This window comes from Telmatherina bonti, assembly GCF_933228915.1.
Source record: "Telmatherina bonti genome assembly, chromosome: 6".
In the NCBI taxonomy this organism is placed as follows: Eukaryota; Metazoa; Chordata; class Actinopteri; order Atheriniformes; family Telmatherinidae; genus Telmatherina; species Telmatherina bonti.
The window spans coordinates 28,228,414-28,249,386 of record NC_136624.1 but is presented as its reverse complement, the minus strand read 5'-3'; the positions used below and the strand labels follow the sequence as shown (position 1 = coordinate 28,249,386).

The 20,973-nt window shown below is 37.6% G+C and overlaps 1 protein-coding gene across 1 annotated transcript in view; it reads right to left on the bottom strand.

Moving 5' to 3' along the window:
• The window catches only part of cacna2d2a (calcium channel, voltage-dependent, alpha 2/delta subunit 2a), a gene marked incomplete at both ends in the record, with an annotated part of 156,082 nt that overhangs the window by 97,040 nt on the left and 38,069 nt on the right, over positions 1-20,973 (bottom strand). The window contains one exon of the mRNA XM_079241511.1: positions 12,144-12,260. Within this exon, the coding sequence (XP_079097637.1) occupies positions 12,144-12,260 (117 nt within the window). The remainder of the gene's footprint in view (positions 1-12,143; positions 12,261-20,973) is intronic.

The following is a 20,973-nucleotide window of genomic DNA, read 5'->3' as shown; positions in this document are numbered from 1 at the left end:
TTCATGAAGTTGGATAATTAGATGCTGAATCAACCCCCCTACTTCCTGCCAGGAATGTAATGCATTTTGTGTGTATGTTAAGACATGTACATCACATCAATCCTCAAAACTTGGACAGATAGTGTTAAATGATCATTTAATAACAACCTTAAAAAAAAATTTGATAAAATATTGAAAATATTACCTTATTTTGATGCAATGCTTGGAAAAAAAGGTCATGTGGACTCATAAGTCCACCTGCACCCCACTCCAGAATGTTACAAGCATGATTGTAAGAAGAGTGGTAGATGAAGTGTTGTACATATCATGCCTAGTGTCTATTTAAATACCTGTGGTGACAGTGTTGTAGTCGGAGGTTGCTTTAGTTAGCCAGGTGTAGGTTTAGCAACGTAACCAGTCCCCTAAAAGAACAGGTCAGGTGACAACATGAATGACGAAGATTTTCCATCTGTAAATTTCTACCCCGATGTCATGGGCATATGCCAATGCCAAGGCTACACTGCCAGAATTTATTGGGCTCAGATCGTTAAAAAGTGGTTCATGATGCACGAGACATCATTTTCACACATGGTTTGTCAGCTACTCAGTCCAGATCTTAACGCTATTAAAAATGTTTTCGGAGAAGATTTTATGCAGCTGTCGGGCTCTTCAATCATCAGGATGGATCTTGGCAAAGAATTATTGGGATTCAGAAAGGAACTAATTGTTGTGACACCGCATAAGCTTATCAAAACAATGCCACAGTGAATACTTTCTGTAATCAAATATTTATAAGAAAAGGAGCAGAGCATTGAAATGGAGCTGAAAATTGTACGTTCTGCCCTAAAATATATGTATGCATAGGAGATGAGAAGAAAAGTGCTGGAGGCTGCCTGCTGCCATGAAGTAGATCAAGTTCTGACATTTTGTCTAATGTGAAATGCTGCCAAGCAACAGTGGGTGTGATATTGTGACCTTTATCAGTGGGAATGACAAAACGACCAAACACTCTGATATAATCTAGAGATAAACAATCTCCCATAAAGCATGCTGCTAAGACCTATACCTCTGTGTTTTTAAAAATGACCTCTCATTCTGAATGTGTGCAGCAATGTGTGTAAGCATGAGGGTTGCTGACCTTCTGACATATCCACGGTAGACAGCAGCGTAGTGTATCGCAGGTGTTTTAGGGTGAATGCATGACTTCTGCTTTGAAGGTTAAAGAGGCGATGCTTCAGCAAACTCTTTCCAGGATTGGAAGAAGTTGGGCTGCCATACGCTGAGTGAGGTAAATGTTATTATTCGTGTGCGTGTGTGTGTGTGTGTGTGTGTGTGTGTGTGTGTGTGTGTGTGTGTGTGTGAATTGTAATGGCTTTGCTGCAGGTTGTAACAGATGGTTGCTAATGGAACTTCATAGATCTGAATGACAGGGGCCAGGGGATTGGGAATGAGATTAGAGGAGGCAATGTGTGGTTTTGTGCATGTGTTTGTGTGTTAGGTGAGTGTGTTCATGATCATGCGTTGGATTTTGTCTTCCCAAGCAAACATATGTAAAATTAGTATGTATAGACCAACTGGTCCTTCTAGTCCTCTACTTTGCTCCTGACTGAAATATAATTAATCCACAGTTCTTCGTGAAATTTGGTGAAGATATCTATGATGCACTGAGAATTCATCCTTACACTGCACGTGATCCCAGGACATTTGTTGTTCCATCAAGCAAAAATGATAAAATGGTTTTTAAAAATGATTTTTTTTCACATATAGAGGAATTAAAAGAGGAGGTGGATGCACAGTGTTCCTGTCCTCTTTTTTTAAAAAAAGAAATGGTTTTATAACCAAGTCCTGCGCTGTTGAACGTATAGTGTTAAAATTCTAAACAAAGATGGTACATAGCAACAGCAACGTGAAGTTACCATTTAGCTCAAATTAATCGTGCTTTTGGACGATGGCGTTGTTGATATTGAGCAGGAGAGTAGGTAGAGAGTAGGCTGATACGAAGACAGAAGTTTTCTCTCTCAACAACACAAAAGTATTGATCAAACTATACATATAAGCAGGCTACCATGGTAATTTACCATACCCTAAACACACATTCTGCAGGCAACCATGAAATGACAAAACATCCAACAAAATACTGATTAAAGGAAGTGGTCAGGACCTGAAATGGGTCCAAGTTGTTATTTTGTGATTTCTTTTATCCCATAAATCCAACCTTAAATGGGATATGCCATTATATATTTTGACAACCAGTGCACAAGACAAATGATAAAGTTTTCTCTTCTATTTATACCCATGTAGAGCTCGGCCTACTTCTCATGTTCTTCCCTGATGGGACCTGGGAGTTATAACTGCCTCTCAAAAGACCTACAGGAAATGGAAAATCAAATTGCTTTGTTAGAGCCTCTTCTTTAATTTAGTTTCTTCACTTTCTCGAAGTGGTGGAAGTGGGAGGGCTGGGCTTGTTCCGTGTATCTGTATGCTTGTTAATGTACAGCAGCACATACCAGTGTGTACCATGTATGTTAAAGTTCCTCATAGTGGCTTGATGTTAATTAAGTACTGATGAAGCATTATGAAGCCCTTGTAATTCATTAGGCACCCTAAATGAACACAAGCCATACCAAGAGCTGCTTGCTATTGCTGAGTGGCATGTCGTGCCACAGGGAGGTTTAAATGCTACAATATGGGCAAAGGTGGGAGTTTATCAACAAACAGTTTGAACATTCATTCATTCATTATCCTAACCGTTTAGTCTGATGAAGGGTCGCGGGGAGACTGGAGCCTATCCCAGCAGGCTTTTGGGCAAAAGGCAGGGTACACCCTGGACAGCTCGCCAGTCCATCGCTGGGCAGGTTGAATATTTAAGTCATTTCTGTGCCTGTGTTATTTGTTAAGTAAATTAAAGGTGAAAACTACTCAGATGAACACAATGGAAATACATAAAACCTTAAATAAATATGTTAAATTATACCTCAGAGGTGCAAAAGTATTCCAGTACATCTCTTCCTGATAATTGCATTTATATTTTCATTCATTCCAAGAGACATCACTTAGATGTTTTCCAACAATTAGCATTGAAGGGAATGAGGCTGCAGGAAAATCTCTGCCCTCTGGAAAGCAAGCATCAACTCTCAATTTGTCATCACTTTGTGCCAAAATGTGGGAATTCCCACTTGCTATCTGTGAAGTTATTTAAGATGTCACAAAATCCAGTAGAAATCCGATTTGAAGTAAATTTGTGAAAGAAAATAGGTTAAAAAAAAATGGATTTTTCTTTTTTTTTATTACGAGTAACAGAGTGCAATTTACAGGCCCAGCAGGCAACATACAAAAAGAAAACAACAACAACAAGCACAGGAGCAGATAAGTGATGAAAAACTGATGAAAAACATCATCATCAGCGCTGCAGTCATTAACCAAACAAACATCAGACAAAGGAGAACTTTCACTCCCCACCCAATGACAGATCACACAACGTTCAAGCAAAGCAGTAGTCTGATTCTTTTTGACTGGTGGGTCTTCTGAACACCGAAGGCTAAACTTAGCTGTTGTAAATTGGCCATTTGTGCCGGATGCCAATTCAATTAAAGCCAGTCACTGAAGTGCCTGAGAACATTCTGGAAAGACAACTCAACACATCGGCCACACACCAAGGAGGTGGTTAAATACCTGGTATTGTGTCACCTACAAAGATGAAGTTTTTTTCTCCCACTATGGTATTAAATAACAAAACATTTGATTGTCTTCCTTTTCAGTTCGTCATTCTACTACATAAACAAAGCAAAATTTCTCTGACAAAAGCAATTTAACTGATTTTATCTGCACGTTAATGTCTCATCCAACCAGTTTTATATCACTGGTCCAGTTTTGCTTTGCTACATTTCCCCAGTATAAAGTTGATGCGCTTGATGAATGCTAACCGTATGGTCAACCTTCCTGCAGTCATGAAGATGGCACATTTTGTGACAATTAAAATGAAGGAAGCTGTCTCCTCACAAGCCTCTGTAAGATTATTCTAAGCAAAGATTGGCATTTACTTTCCTTCTTTTGGAGTTCTCTTTGCCATCCTGGGCTATATCTGTCAGAAAAACTGACTTAAGGTCATAATAATAAGGTCATAAGACTATAGTGAGTGAAACAGAGTGTGCCTGACCCAGAACCTGCTATAACCATTTTGTAGTTCAATAACTGTCAGATATATTCTGGTCATTTCATTGGTGGAAATGATAACAAGTGTGCATTTCATTTGAAGGTAATGTAAAAACTTCATACCACAGTGCAAATAGGTCACAGAGTAAGTACATATAAATGTTCACACCTGTGTCAACACATGTACGCTTACACTCCTCAGCATGCATGTTGGCATTGCATGCCGCATGCGAGAGTCGGCGTCTTACTGAATTATTAATGAATGTAATGTGATGACAAATGACTTGGAGGGGCCTCCTCCCTCCCCATCTCTGACCTGGCTGTGTCATCTTGGTTTCCATGGTCAGGGAGAGAGACAAGACCATGCAGTCTGATTGATTAATACTGTCAAGTAAACTTCTGCTGTCCGTGCACAGTGTCCAGTCTGAGCCCTCCTGCTATCTCTCACAATCAGCAACAGCATGACTGTAGAGTCACAGAATGTCTCCGTGAACAAAAAAAGATTAAAAAAAGTAAATGTATGCCAATATTCACCATCTTCTACAGGTTATTTGATATTTTTGTATAATTACAAATGTGTACTAAAAAACCCCCCCCAAAAAAAACCAAAAAACGCATAACATCAGAAATCAAGTTTATCTCTTCTACCCAATAAGAAGAGAATCACTTGTTCAGTGTCCCAACATACTTATTGTGTTGTTCTTTGGATAAATAACTGTAGAATAGAATAGAATAGAATAGAATAGAATAGAATAGAATAGAATAGAAATTAGATTTTCATTCGCCTTCACGGTTTAGCGGCTAATGTTCCACACTGGTTTTGTCTGCTTTTATTGTGATAACTGGTTCAATTTTACATGCTGCGTGAAATTACAGGAAATTCAAAGCTCAAAAAATAAAATAACACGAAACCCAAATTACAGGAAAATATATACATACTGTCAAAATGTTATCATTTTCATTATCATTATTCTTGTTATCAATGAGGGAAAAAAAACTTTCAAAAGATCAGGTGAGATTAGCTTAACACAAGGACAACAAAAACTTTGCAACCAGATTATTAAGCAAGTTCTCTTGTTGGTAGGTCTTGAACAACCTAGGAAATAAAACTGAAAACAGACCGGTGTTGTAGAGCATCTTATGAAGCGTGAAAGTTTCACACTGCAGTGCAGATCCGACTATACAGACTGCGGTCTGCGGAGAATTAAACCAACTAGCTCTGTAGCTCAGTTTTTCATTATATGACTCCTTAAAGTTCAAGAACAACCTCCATATTACCATTTGCCAGTTCATTTTTGACAACTTGGAGCATGAACAGATCATAATTGTCATATATTTTATACTTGCCAAGCAAATTGTATTATTTATATGGATTCAACAAAAACAGCTACTTTTGACAATTCAACTGTAAAGGCTAAATAAAATAAAAAGTTTATTCCTGAAATGCTTTTAGCTGCATTTATACATTAGTTTTAAATTACTGTAGGAACTCCTTTAACAATCCGTCTACAGACAATATCTTTCTTTGTAGGTCGTATAGTTGACTGCAGCCTCTCATCATCCATTATGCAAACACTTTTAAGTATTGTAAACCAGAGAAGAAGAAACATAAAAGGCTCTTCTTTACGAGCTGGGCTGTATTAGCAGAGAGCGGGTAGGAAAGCATTTTTCTTTCAGGGGAGGCGAAGCTGAAAACTGGGTGTGTCAGGAAGTGTTGAGGGGTGATGCCTCATATGAGTGCCAGCATGCAGCAGGAGGCCACTGGTGTCTCAGCTTTTAAAGGAAACTAAATGGGGCATCGGGTTTGACACATATGGTTCAGCAGATGTCCAAACGACTGACAACAGCTCTCGTAAATTTGCAGAATGACGTCCACTTACATTTAAGAAACATGTTAGGTGCAAATGCAATATATGCATGTTTGACTTTAGGCCGCAGATCTGCTGTTGCTCTGCTACACAGCCTCCCTCATTTCTGTTTATATGGGTCAATCTCAGTCTTTCCAGAGCAGTGAAGTGGGCCTCAGAGCACAGTATGTACACTTGTTTGACTAAAAGGACACAGTGTTTTTCTTTGTAGTTTATCTCAACATCTGCTTCTTTACTATCTTGAGTCCTTTAATGTATTAGTTTTTAAAAACACTTATCTGGGCTTCTCCCTTCAACACCTCCTCTCTCATTTCCATGGTATGACTGACCCTGTATCTATCCAAACCCAGTCACCAACAGAGTGGATGGCTGTGTGAGTTTCCATCAAACAGCATGCACAACAGAGATACTCGCCTTCAGCTGCAAATGGTATTGGAATAGTACTGAGATCTGTGTAATAGGATTATGCCAACCTCAGTCCTCTCTTTATTTCATCAGTCACCTCTGTGAAATTAAAATGTACAAGCTTTGAAAATGGTAGTTTTGCCATGCAGCTTATTGGAATGCAGTATGATCTCAGTCTGTAGCTTGTGGCTTCACCTTCCTGTCCAAAAGCTGGAAAATCCCAGCAGCTGCTTGACTGACAACTTAGCCCTGACTAGATTTGACAGGGTACAGGATTTTGTGCGGTCTCTGCTGGTTCTGAAAGGCCCCAACTGATCTCAAGCGTCTGTGGCAATCATATGGTTCATCACAGAGGTAGGAAAAAGAGGGGGTGAGGGCTGAGATCAGCGTGGTAGGACTAGTCTACACTATCATACCTGTTTAGCTTTATACACATGACAGTTCAGGTGAAGGGCTTTGTTCTCTCTGTCTACTCTGGGTTAAAAGACCTGTCAGACTGTCACATTTTTGCAGAATAAGTCAAAAAGGAGCCCGCTGCACAGATCCCCCTCCCACTCAAAAACACATAGACACACACACACACACAGACATATCTTATTTAATCATGTCAACAGAGATGATCCCACAAAAATCAGATGGGTTTATCATATCAGTACAATATGTACATTTTTCTTTCTGTAGCTGGTAGTCAGCAAATATTCTAAAAGCCATCACAAGTTTCAGAGTAAAAGGCATTTCCCTGAGACTATAAATTCCCAGATCTGCAGGCTTAATGTTACAGCAAATATCTTTTAAAGCATGGTTTGGCAATAATGGCGTCTTCTTGACGCGGTTTAAGCCCTGCATAAGCATATTTATTTAATCATCGATTATGTTGTTACTGGATAACAGGAACATTTCTCATAAATCTGCAAATATCCATCATCACTTGTTGATATATTTTACTAATTTGGTTTATACAGCACATAAACTACAAGGTATGTTGAGTTACATCTGTAGTTAACTGGAATTGTTTAAAAGATTTAAGCCACACAACAATTTGGTTTATTTTATCTGGAATGCCATAAAGTCCCTTTAAAAATCTATTCCTAAGAATGATCATCTTGTAAAATAGGTTACTCAATAATCAAAAAACCTCTTTAAACCTGTAGATGACCACAGATTTAAAATCCCATCTGAACATTTCTTGCTTAAATGCGTAATTTAGCAAAAGCTGACCTTGTGTCTGAAAGCAAATCTGAACACATAATATAGCTGATTGATATTCACTGCATTTAAATTGTAACTGCACCAGCATTAACTAAAAATGGTTGTATCCCTGAAACAAAAACATAAGGTTAGATGCTGGCTTCAGTGCTCGAATTTACTCAAACAGCGTCTGACAAAGCAAAGCTTTACATTTAATGTCCGGTGCCAACATTAAGCATTTCAGCTAGCGCAAGCTTATAGTACATTTTAATTATGTTAATTAAGGCACTAAACATAGAACCGGGTCAGTGTTTAAAAAGATGACTAAATCCAGAGGAAAGAAAGAAAGAGCAGACATGGACACTCAGGGCAAGAGATTGAAACAAAGGATGAAAACATAAACACTGGCTGCTGATGAAAAGTAAGTGAGCTTATACTGTTTCTGAGGGGTATGCTGAGTCGAGTGCACTCAAAGTGACACTATAGATGCATTTAAATATTTATTTTGTTGATAGTTATATGTTAGAACCAGGCATTCACTGATAATACCAAAAATAACATTACAGCTGCTGCAATAAAACTGTGTTGGACATAGAAGAACCCAGCATGTGTTCTCCCTGGCAGGTAAACAAAATAATAATAAATAAAAAGACTCGTAAACCACATTTCTTCATTCTCCCAACTCTATATAAAAAAGCTGTAGAACAATTAAAATATAATTCAAGAATTGAGGGCTAAAAAAAGTAAATTCAGAGCACTGAAAAATGCTTCCCTCCTCACTATACATCACTAACTAGTGTTTAGAGTCCATGTGTATTTTCTCATTAGTAATATAAACATGAATCACAACGAATCACCCGAAGCAGTATTTAAATAGGTTGCAGAAGAATAATTTCTTCCTGCATGCATACAAACACTCGTGCAAGCGCACAAACACACATATTTTCTCTTTTCTAAATGTGTGACAGGAAATTTTTGGGACTAAATAACCATTACAGGGGGTAGCAACAGTCTGGAATATAAAACAGTCAATAGTGTGCTGAGAGGGGTTTGAGACCTTCTTATCTGCAGACTGCATTAAGACATGGCTTTCACTTTTCTCCCTGTATGAATAATAAGTCCACATGAATTTATTTGCCTACAGATGTGGATTTTCAGTTATAGTTAGAAAAAGAAAGGAAGAGTTCGTAACCTGCTTTGAAGAACTATCTGAGCTCGTTGCCTACTTCTTGTTAAGGTTTGTACACGATGTAATGACTGATTTCATGATTCTCTTTGTATTTGTTCATTCCCATCTGGAATATTATCACCCGATGGTGTTTTCCGCTCCTCTGACTTTCCTTTTTTCTTTAAACTTCTTTCCCCCTCTCTGCCCTGGCACCCCTCCCACCTTACTCCTTCCCTCCTGCATAACATAATTTTCTTGATTTTTTCCTCGCCCCAGGGAGACATTTTCATTCCAGACTTTCCCTTATTCACCTCGTTCCCTCCCGCCTGAGTTTGAATCTTATAGACGGATGTGAGGTGACAGTGAGACCTGTGGAGGTGAAGGTATGGGCATTGTAGAGTGTCAATATATATACACACACACACACACACATATACATATATATACATATATATATATATATATATATACATATATGGGGATGTGAAGGAGATGAAAATTTAAGGTAGAAAAAAATGAAGCAAGATGGTCAGTGCTACTTAAATCCAATCATACGTGTGGCCACAGGAGACATACTGTATCGTATATACTTTGCTTCAAGGATCCAAATTGTAGAATTAACCATCCCTTTTCAGCTTCTAAGTGTGAATGAGCCTCAGCTTATCCCACAAGACCTCATGCTCTTAAAAGATACATACTTCTGCTCCTTTATTACTGTGGTAAAATATATAACTGCTTTACCTTGAGCAATCACGCTAGGCAGAAAGGGAAGGAAAACAGACTCTGTCTCTTTATTACCTGTGTCCATAAAGATGCCATTTGAATGAAATGAAACTACACATAATGTGTACTCTCACACATATAGATGACACTGTAACACCAGCATAAGCTGAAACTAGTTGAACTAGTTGAGTATGGAAAGGAAAACATAGTTTTGCACATTCATTAGGGATGAGACCAAAAATTGTTTCACATAAAATTTTGAATTTTTTAAATTTTATGTTAAATGTTTATATGGCTAGATGCAAAATGGAGAAAAAGTTACCACTTTTCTCCAGCAGAGGGCAAAATGTTTCTTGTCAACTGTCTAGTAACATGACGTTATATCCGTTTTGAAAAAACACTTAAACAGAAGACGGAGAATGGGGGAAAACCTGCAAAAATGTGCAGACATAAATCCCCCACCATCACATTCTAAGTTAAATTGTGGACACATTTTGGATTTTTTTCATTTGAAGGGAAAGAGCTGGACATGTCGAAGACTGTTTGTAAACTCATTTATGCACATGTCACATACTGCGACTAACTAACGGTACTGGCCACCTAGCAAGACACCATCCTGAGGTAAATACAGTGCTAATAGCAAAACATACTGCAGCTGCAAGCTGACAGACACTCAAACCAGCACTTTAATTTGCAGTTCAAGCTTTTAAAACAAGAGTATAAGTTCAAACAGCTGGTTCAAATATAACACTGCTGAATAAATCTGAAAAACTCACACAGTTGATTTGTTTTATTTAAGAATTGTGATATAGTCTGTAAACTTGGTCACTATGCAGCTTTTTCAAATGGTCGGCTGTTTAAAAAGCAAACTAAAAATTGACAATACTTAAGAATCGCAACTTAAATCGAATCGACCCCCCCCCCCCAAAAAAAAATAGCGAATTACTGAATCATGAGAAAAGCATATCGTACCAGCCCGGACATTCATATGAACACATATGAAACACATGAAACCGCCAGAAGCACCATTTGGCTTTAAAAGGCTTTTTTCGGTTTTCTTTACTTACTTTTAGCTTTTAAACTAAAATAATAATAATAATGATAATAGTAATAGTAATATTAACAATAATTGTGTATACTTTTCTAATTTCGTTTCATGCCACTCATCTACCCTCCCTCTGTATCCTCATCCTCCCCTTTTCTCTAAGGGGCTAGAGGTTTCCCACTGGGAGAGCAAAATAAATTTTTAACTAATCACAGAACTGTCTGAGCGTAACAGTGGTAATAATTATATCCCAGAATGCAGGACACTGAAATGATAACCTTTTCGCACACCACATAAACGGAATATACGCCTCTAATATTAAACAGAGTTCAATCCAACCTTAACTAATGCAGGGCAACAAAATTATAAAGATAATTGTCACAATTACTGACAGAATATAATTAACTTCAAATTATATTTGAGCCATAAAGAGGTACCTTATTGCTTTTTGTAAAAGTTCAAGCTGAGGGAAGGAAATTGATCTACTATAACCTTTGTCCACACAGAAAATGCTATTCAATCCTTCGCTTGAATGGCTTATTAATGGTGAGCAGATTATCGGTCCAATCAATGGAGGATGATGATGATACTATTGACTATAAATTTTCAAGATATTTGTTTGAGTTTGTTCTTTTCATTTAGGGCTTAAGCTGAAACACTGAGTGCAATGCATGAGCAGCAAGCTAAACAGGAGCATCAAAGAGGAGATCAAATAAGCACAGACATTGGAAGGTATGGTGAAATTCAACACTTGCAACATATTTAATCATGATATTATAATTTGTAATGAAACTTTAAAAACTAATAACTGCAATGCCAGTAAGATCTGATGAGAAATTTTGATTTTCTACACACACAACTTTCAAAACTCTAACAAGACTCCAAAGAGTCATGCTGGCAGATAATTTCTACTTTTACCCTTAAAACTCCAGTCTCAAGGAGAACTGGTGACATAAGTCTTTTTTATCTTAAGTCTTTAATTGATCCTTTATCAGAATGTGAAGTAAAATTAAGTATTTTTTATGATGGGGCGTTAACCATTTATTACCATGCAATAGATCAACATTATTGCAGAGTAGCCCTCTGCTTTTTGGTATCCACCTGAGTGCAGGGCGCCAGCATATGTACAACATGGTTTTGAGTAAAGTTTCCACCATAAAGTGATGCAAAATGTCTCAAAAACTGTATATATCAAATATGACACATTTGGCTTTCTATACTTAAGAGTGTGTGTAAAAAGAGGAAGGAACTTTCTTGCATTGGTATGTGAAAAGTTAGAGAAACCATAAAAGTTAGTCCTGTGTCACTGATGGGTTTCAGCCATGCCTTTGCTGAGTTTAAAAGAACAAGTAAAAACAACAGTTTAAGAAGTAATTTATTTTAGTATCGCTTCTGAACTGACAGAGACTAATTGTACCCATTTTATACAATAAAATGTTGCCATCTTTGTTTTTGATATGTTATTCTATGTCTGCCCATAGAAGCCATGTGTTGGGGAAAAAAGTGAACAGCAACTTTACTGTCCAAGTATCCACCATGCAGATGTGCAAGTAGACGTTGAAAAGATCATTTGCATTTGTAAACACAGGTGTTGTGATGTACATCATCATCTTACCTCCAAAGCTTTTCTCTTGCTGCTAAGCAGCTTGGAGATGTCTCGTGCCACCCTCTCTACCAAGTCCTTGGGGTTGTTTCTTTTGATTTCAAACTGACTCTTCTTCTCATTGTAGATCTGCAGATGGAGAGCACAGTGAATCAAAGGTCAGGTTACTGCTGCCATTACATTAATTAAAAAGATCACAAAAGAGTTGTTTGCTTATTCTCCAGGTAGCCCACAAGACTGTAAACATTTATGGTAGTGCAGGCAGAATACAACCTACCGTTAAACTCACATGCCTTGGCAGTGTAAAAGTAGTAAACACAGAAGAGAGTAATGATGGCAAAGCATTTAGCCAGACAGCTGCAGTCTGCCTGTTAGGATCAAAGTAAGGAAACCAAAACTCCAGCTCTCCGCTGGGTGAACACAGTGCATTTCCAACTATTTTGGACCTGTAAGAAAAACCCTTTAAAACCCCATGGGGACGAGATATTCGCAGTTTGACCCATTATCAAAATTATTTCACAACCATCAATATAAGAGTTTCTGCAGCCTTTGAAGGATTGTGATTGTGCGGATAAAGTGAACCTTGAGATCACAACATTTTCCATCAGAATAAGATACGATTTAGACCTGTGTATTGTGTATTGTACACATTAAATAAGTATGAAGCCACCAAACACACACAAATACTGAAAGAAAAAGGGGATTGCAAACTGCATAAGACAAGAAAGCGAATGAGTTCTTGACACCACAAAAGACTGGGATTTTTGAAAAGGAGCAGCATCTGGAGGCATACTGGGAGATGCCTGGACCGCTGACAGCAGAGAGTTTGGGAGATTAGTCTGCTCCCCTGTAAGAATAGTGAAGGCTGACTCAGCGGCCTGAGCTCTATATAGGATCTGTAGTCTGCAACAGAGTAAAACCCAAGGGAGAACCACTTATCCTACTGCCCTAAGACACCGCAACCCCGCTTTCACACCATAAAACTAGTAGTTCTGCTGAAGGAAATGCAGGAAAAGCCCATTGTTGTGGTTAAATATCATAATACTTTGACCTGAAATGTTCCTCCTTTTCTTTTTGGAACCTCATTTTCCAAAAAGTTGGGAACGTGTATAAAATGCAACAAATTTGCCAATTTCACGAATCCATATTTTATTCTTAAGAGAAAATGAGCAAGAAGTTATTCACTGAAACTGGGAAAAATTTACCATTTCATTTAATTTTATGGCAGCAACACTTCCCGAAAAACGTGGAAAAAGGTTTACATTCATCAATGTGTGGCATCTTTTTTCAACAACTCTCTGTAAACATCCAGGAAGGAAGGAGACCAGTTGCTGAAGTTTTGGAAGAGGAACTCTTTGCCAGTTTTGTCCTCTGCTGGATTCTTAGGGCTCCAAGATCATGAGTATCCAGTTCTGACCCTCTGCCTTAACTCAAGCACACAGAGACTCCTGATACACTGAATGTTTAGCTGATATTACGCAGCGTATACATCGGAATCTATAAAGTCTTCACGATATTACTATGAAACTTTTTGCTGAAATTGTTCATAATTTCAATATTAAACACAGTTTGTTGCTGATTATAGTGAGTACTGTTTATCTTTCCCCTTGAGAGACTCTGCCTCGCTGCAATGCTCCTCTTCTACCCAGTCATGTTACTGACCTGCTGCCAGTTAATATAATTAACATAATTAGTCATCAAAAGTTCCCCGTTGATCACTTGGAGCAGCTTTGTATAGTGTTAGTTACTCTTTCAGGCTTTTGTTGCCTCAGTTCAATGTGTTTTAGGATGTTTTGCTGCCACGCAACTTAAAATGAGCTCACATTTTCCTCAAAATGGTCAAACTTCTGAAATTCTGCATGTGTTGTTTTGTTTTTTTTGTTCCATTAGGAATGAAATTTGTTCTGACATTTGCAAATAATTACAATCTTTATTTGCATGTCACACATTGTTCCAACTTTTTAGTAATGGTATGCTTACAAAACAACATTTACAAAACAAGAAAAAGGAATTTTGAGTAGTACTTTTAAAATTAAATGTTGTGTTGAAGAGACATGTTTCTTAAACCCAATTCCCTCTTACTGCCATCTGGAAGAAAGGTCCCTGTTCTGCAGCAGTGGCTCATGTTTCAAACTTTTCTTGAAAATCTGTGAAAAAGTTTGATTATCTGAACTTTCATCACATAATTTATCAGATTTCTTAAACAATCACAAATGGGACGGAAGAAGCATGAATAGGATCAGAAATGAGTGCAGCGGAGGGACTGCACATGTTAGGTGTTTAGGAGATAAAGCCAGAGAGAACAGACTGAGATGGTTTAGACATGAACTGAGGAGGGATTGTGAATATATCAGTAAAAGGATACCGATGTTGGAACTGCCAGACAGGAGGCCTAAAAGACGACCAAAGATGAGATTAATGGATGTTGCGAGGGAAGACATGAAGCTAGTTGTAGTGAGAGAAGAGGATACGGAGGACAGGGTTAGATGGAAGCCGATGATTCGCTGTAGCGACCCCGAAAAGCAAAAAGTTAAAAGAAAAGATGAAGAGACTAAAGAAGCTGTTTTGTGTTTTATCATTTACTGATAATTGTTTAACATTTGTAAGATCTCCCTAAAAATAAATAATGATTTTAAAAAAATACAATCTTTACTGACGTTATTGATGAAGTTTTATGACACACACCACATACTTTATAAAAAAATAACTAAAAGAAAAAAAAGAAAAGACACCTGAGCAAATGGCATGTCAGTTTCTGAGCTTAAATAAAATATATTTTGAAGAAATGAAGTGAAGAAATTACTTAAAATGATAGAAACATTTTCATAATCCCAACTAGGGGCAAAATGGAACATTAACGATAGCAGCACTAAACTTATTGAAAGAACAAAGAAAAACCTTGAGTACTCTTTACTACTCTTGCAGCATCCATGTGCTGCAACTTTAGCAATTTTATAAACCAAACATTAGATGATGATGCTTAAAAGCACCGTTTGACATGAGGGTCACAAAACGATTGATCCTCAGCTGAGAGTCACATTACTTCCATACTTAAATCATTCGGTGACCCCTTGTTCACTCTGATTACAGCAACTGTCATCCCAAACACGAATAATAAAGTAACGCATCATCACAAAAGTGATCACTTCGAGCAGCTTTGTATTTATTCGGCATCACCCTTCACCTGTAATGAATGCTGTCAAAATGCCCATTACAGCATTACAGAAACAAGAAATTCCCTCACTAAAGGTCAAGATCTAAGGTCTTTATCATTCTGTTGTCATGACTCATCCACTTGTCCGCATCTCTGTCTTATTGTCATTAGGTTGCAACACTGATCTCTCACGTGTGCTTTCATTATTGGAATGATGCGTTTGTGCTGCAAACCTGCTATATGAGCCTTTTCTATATAATTACAGCAATATTACCAACAGTCTGATCACATTGTGCACTGTCGAGTGGGGAACATTTGCGCCTCTATTTTTCCTTACACATTGAGTCACGGTCCTGAAATGTGCTGTCTAGCACAATTTCCAAGCAGATGTACTGATGTTTTTCTTGTTGATCTAAATGCATATGTCACATCAGTTTCTGTGCCTACAGACACAGCCAGTTGAATCATCTTTGCAACTCAAGTTCCTGCCATCAATGTCCTAACAATGAACTGTTTTCCTTCTATTGGCCTGATATAAGGCCATGATAAACATGGGCTTGTTCACCGCTCTCATGCACATACATTCACTTTTACCATGCAGTTCATGTTTGTCAAAGTATCCACATTCTCAGTATTCATCCAGACTTATGTGTGCAGAAACATCAAGATCTCTGTAATTTGTCATCCATCTGTATTTTAATAGTAATTCAAGTTTTTTTTTTTCGTAACACTTAACTTGGGTCAGCATGCAGTTTGGTTTCATCTGTTGCTTACTGCTTTATGAAATATGTGCATGCAATCATGGTGACAGACTGACACTTATGTAACAAGTGGTGTGGTGAGTTTAAAGAGGTTGGCTGACCCAGCAGTCATTTTTTAATGAAAGACATCGTTAAAAGATTGCAGAGCTTTATGTTGAAAACATAGTCATCAGTTTGGCTGTAAAGCTAGCGGTTTGTTAAACCTGACTCCCACTTTATGTATCAAACTTTCTAACACACTGTGTGGTCCCTTGCCAACATCAACAGCAAAATTTTAAATATCTCAACATAAAGGCAGGAAAAACAAGGTTTTGAGCAGATCTGTTGGAAAATATGGTGCCTCTCATAGGAATGAATCAACTTTCAGTTGTCAGAGGGATTGATGAGTTGATGTACAGCACTTTGGAAAGAAAACACTGGCGTCCATATGATCTGTCTCTGTCAAACTGAAAGCTGGGCTAGCAGCCAGAGGCAGTTTCTCTCCACTGGCCCACTGAGTGTGCAAACCTGGCCCCAGACACTCAAACCTTGCCAGCAGAGCACTCCGATGAGACTGCCTGGTGTCTTATTTTGGCTGCCCACTATGAGACCAGGGACTCTGTTTCAAAAAAACACTTTCAACTACTTGTCCAAGTGAAATATTTTGGTAAAATATGCATTATTCAAAGTATAGAAAAAAAAACTTTCAAAGTGGTTTCGGTGAGTAAAACGTGTGGTTTAATCATTTTAGTTTTCTGTTATATTTTGAACTTCAGCTACTCATCCTGAAAAAGTCATTAGTGCGCAGTTTGACAGTCTATGCACGCACAATGATTCATATACACACCCAAATTAGTCAATACCTCTCAGTTCTAAATGAGACCATCCTCACACCAATAAGCACGCACACACACACACACACACTCACACACTAAAAACTGGCACACATCATTTCAGAGGGCGTTTTTTTCAAGGTGGAGGAAGCCATTAATGGAATCTTATTAAACCATAAAACAAGAGCAAAGTTTTCTCCACTTCATTGACAGACTACATAGCGTGACTCTTTTAAGTGAAACATTTTTCAAGTCGATTTAAAAACCATGTCAAATTTGTTTTAAAATCAATATTCATTCCCTTAATGTGTGGTAGCGCTGTCAGGACCTGCCTCCTCCTGGATGATTCACGGCAGTTCAGGGGACATTACAGGCAGAGCTTTTGCTTCTCCGAGCTTAGAAACAAACAGGAAAAAGATCAATAAAGTCCATATTGCCAAAATGTGGATATTCTTAATTGTGAGACCTCATCTTTTAGTTGTTTTTTTTTCTTTATTTATGTGAATCTGATTTTTGAAAAAAAGAAAAAAAAAAATCCCTTTCTTAGAGAAAAAGAAACCTTCTGCAGCCATTTTCAGTATTTAGGAATTTAATGTCACATTAAATCAAACAATAAAGCTCCTCACTCTTTCCATCAGTCTTCCTACAGGATACTCAGAACAGCCTTACTGACAAATATGCTGCTTAGTCATTACCATTAAAATGTGGATTCTGCAAATCATTAAGAAATAAGCCAAATTCTGTCACTCTGGTCCAAAATGTGAAAATATTAGCTGATTTTAGACATGCTCAGTTAGTAAATATAGCTCTTCTTTTTTAATTAAAACAGAATGATCCAACTAGCAAATTACATGGATCCCAATGATGATACTGAAATTGAATTACATACTTTATTTATTCCAAAAGGAAATTACAAATGGATGCTACTACTATGAATATGTTTAAGACTTTTGTTTTGACAGTTGAAAACAATAATTTATCCACATTTAACCACATTTATACATGTACATACAACAGGATAGCTCATAAGGCGTCAAACCTGAGCAGCTCAGTATCTGTTTAAACGGCCATGACACCAGGGTGCCTAATCCACCCACACAGCTTGTTCCCTTCTCCAGTGACCTATGCTTATTGTTTATCATTTTTTTCCACATAAACACAGCTAGTCTCACTTTCATTATATTTAAGAAACAGCTTTATTTTCTAAAGAAAAATATATTTAATCACCATTCTCGCTCTGCATAATGTTAGTTTCATTTTCTAAAAATAAATTAATAAATACAACTTAACAAAACACAAAGACATATAGTCCTGTGGCATGCAAAATCTTTCTCTTAGGTTGGTTTTTACAAGTTCCAGTAACAGCTGACAACCAGACTGCTTTTCGGTTAGCCAATACAAAGGAAGTTGGAAGAGCACCAGGATGTAGGCAGACAACACATGGCAACTCTTCCCTGACAGGCCTGAAGAGCTTCGAGTTCTTTTTGGCTAGAGGCTGGAGATGAGTGACCATCACTGCTGAAGGGCCATAAGCACGTCAGCTTGCTTGAAATTATATTTGAGGGCTTCAGTGCTTGACTCGTACAGGTAATGGGGCAGCTAAAGAAGAAAAACGCTGTGGCAGATAATCCTATCCACTGTTTGAGCTGAAGCAAACAACTTGAGGACACTAGTGAAAGAATTAATGGCAATAACATTTTGTCCCATGGAAAACAAATCAAATTGTATATTTAAGTAAAAACCTGCCAAATGAAATGCAACTCTATGAGTTTTACCACCCATGACTGTTATCAAGATAAGAAGTCAAAAGGGGTCGATTCTCCGGCCAAAAGCTTTTTTATTTATTAATGTGCAAATGAATAAAAATCCAGCTATGCTCAAAAATGAAAAATAACACTTATCTTAGGGACACTTTGTTTTTTATAAATGATTTTTATATGTGATGTAAAGTATCAAAAACTATTTAAAGGTTCTAAATTATAAATTTTTATACACATTCATATGGGTGTCAGAAGTCCAAAAGCATTGTTTTCAAAGTGTATTACCCCAAATTCAGCCTTGGTCCTTCATTTCAGCCATTCCAAAACTGGCTCTACTGTTTTTGTCTGTGTCTGACCCCTCAAGTGTTTATGAGCAATACTACTCCACACCCGCTCTACAGCTAGCCGAGGGGGCGGGTCGTTGGCAGGGGGAGTGGTTATTTGCCTTATTGAGGTCACAAAGGGAAAGATCTCAGACTCACACACTTAAGAACATATTTGCTAAAAAGTTGAGCATGCAAGTGAGAGAGGTGACCGAATTTTCTCATTTTTAAGCCTCATACACAAGCTAAAGGTTAAATATGTTAGAAATCCTTGAGAAAGTAAATTATGCATATTATGGAAATTTTTTCAGACATAAAAAATGAAGTATTACACGTAAAAACAGTAATACAAACAACTCAAACTATATTGTAAGTCAACTGTTTTATTTGATAAATATAAATATGCAAACATTTAATAAGTTTTTTTTAAATTAAAACATTAAACGTAGTGACGAGGAGTAAGTCAAGTTCCTAAATACTTTATTTATATTTATATTTATATTTATATTTATATTTATATTTATATTTATATTTATATTTATCCTGATATTGTCTATATTATGCCATAATTTACCATTACACCAGTTGCTGCAGCCGTACGATTAAATGTTGCAAGGCTGCAGGAAATAAACACCGGCTTATTTATTAATGTAAATTAGTAAAGTAAATTTAAATTTACTTGAAAGCATGGTGATCATTAATGTTTCCTTTTCACTCTCATATTAGAGGCATGGCTAAGTCCCGTTTACACTGAGCAAACTAAGCAATATTTGCATGCGTTATAGTATAAAACATTCAAAACAGAAAATAAAACGTGTTATGTGACTGTTATGAGGTGCTCATCATTTTTATGTGAAAAGAAACAATAAGTCATGACTGTGAATCGCTGTGGAGCAAATTAGTAGTGTTAATCGGTTATGCTGTTGGCTCAAAGCTTTGACGCTTAAACAGCTTTCTGCGTAGGCCTGTCATTCTCACAGGAAAAGAGGAGAGGTGGCTCTGCAGAGCGCCACTGACGGCCAACCAAACCTTCTGCTGTTGACGCTCACGCAGGACATGACAGAGCTGTGCCAATCGCAACCAATATGCTTTCTCTGGCAGCCAGGACAGTCAAACACACACACACACAATCCCACACATAGTGAAATATGCAAATGGACATGTGCACAAACTCGCATTCACATTCTCTGTACAGTTCATACACGTCACACGAATGCACATTCTCATTAGCCGTGATGACTGGTTTCAGTGCGCCAAGCCCTTAGCGGCACTGTAAACACACAGATGGTGAGACAGAGTGTGGCGAGACTCCAGAAAGTTTCTGTTAAAAGTGGTATGCACATTCAACTGGCTCCAAGTATTCATTAAAAAAAGGTCTTGTTTTACAAGTCAAGTCCTCCACTCTCTGCAAGTAACAACGTTAAAAGAAAAATCTTATTAATACTGCATAAAATATTGATAGCAACAACACACATAAAAAAACACAACAAATAAAAAAAAACTATTTCTGTTTGCTTTGACTTTATCTAAAGTCTAGTTTGTTTACTTTTTTTGCTATGCTATGATGTTTTTTTTTTTTTTTAGTAGTGTCTTTCCCCTTAGCCCATGACTAAAGGAGAGGACTTCTTATCGCTCAGTGAAGTCGGCCACAATGGGACACGTCTGGCCGCAGCGATGCGAAAGTTGACAGAGACAGATGCCACATCATTAAGGAATATTAGTGGACTCTGCTGAGCAGACCCAGCTTCCATGAGCCCCAGGAAGAGTTCAATAAGAGAGAACACATAGGGAGCCTACAGCCCCTCAGTGGAGCTCAATAAGACACAACATACCAAAGGATACTCATAGCTCAATATGACCAGAAGGCTCCGGAGGAGTCTAGGCAGATGCGTGAAAAGGAGAAACATTGACTCCTACTGTCATGCTAGTTTCTCAGGGAGGTTTTCTGCTAAATGAAACAGAAAAGAAAAAAAACGAGCATGTCTGCAGTGAAAAACATGCATAATTAATCTGTCACCAGTGTGATGAAATA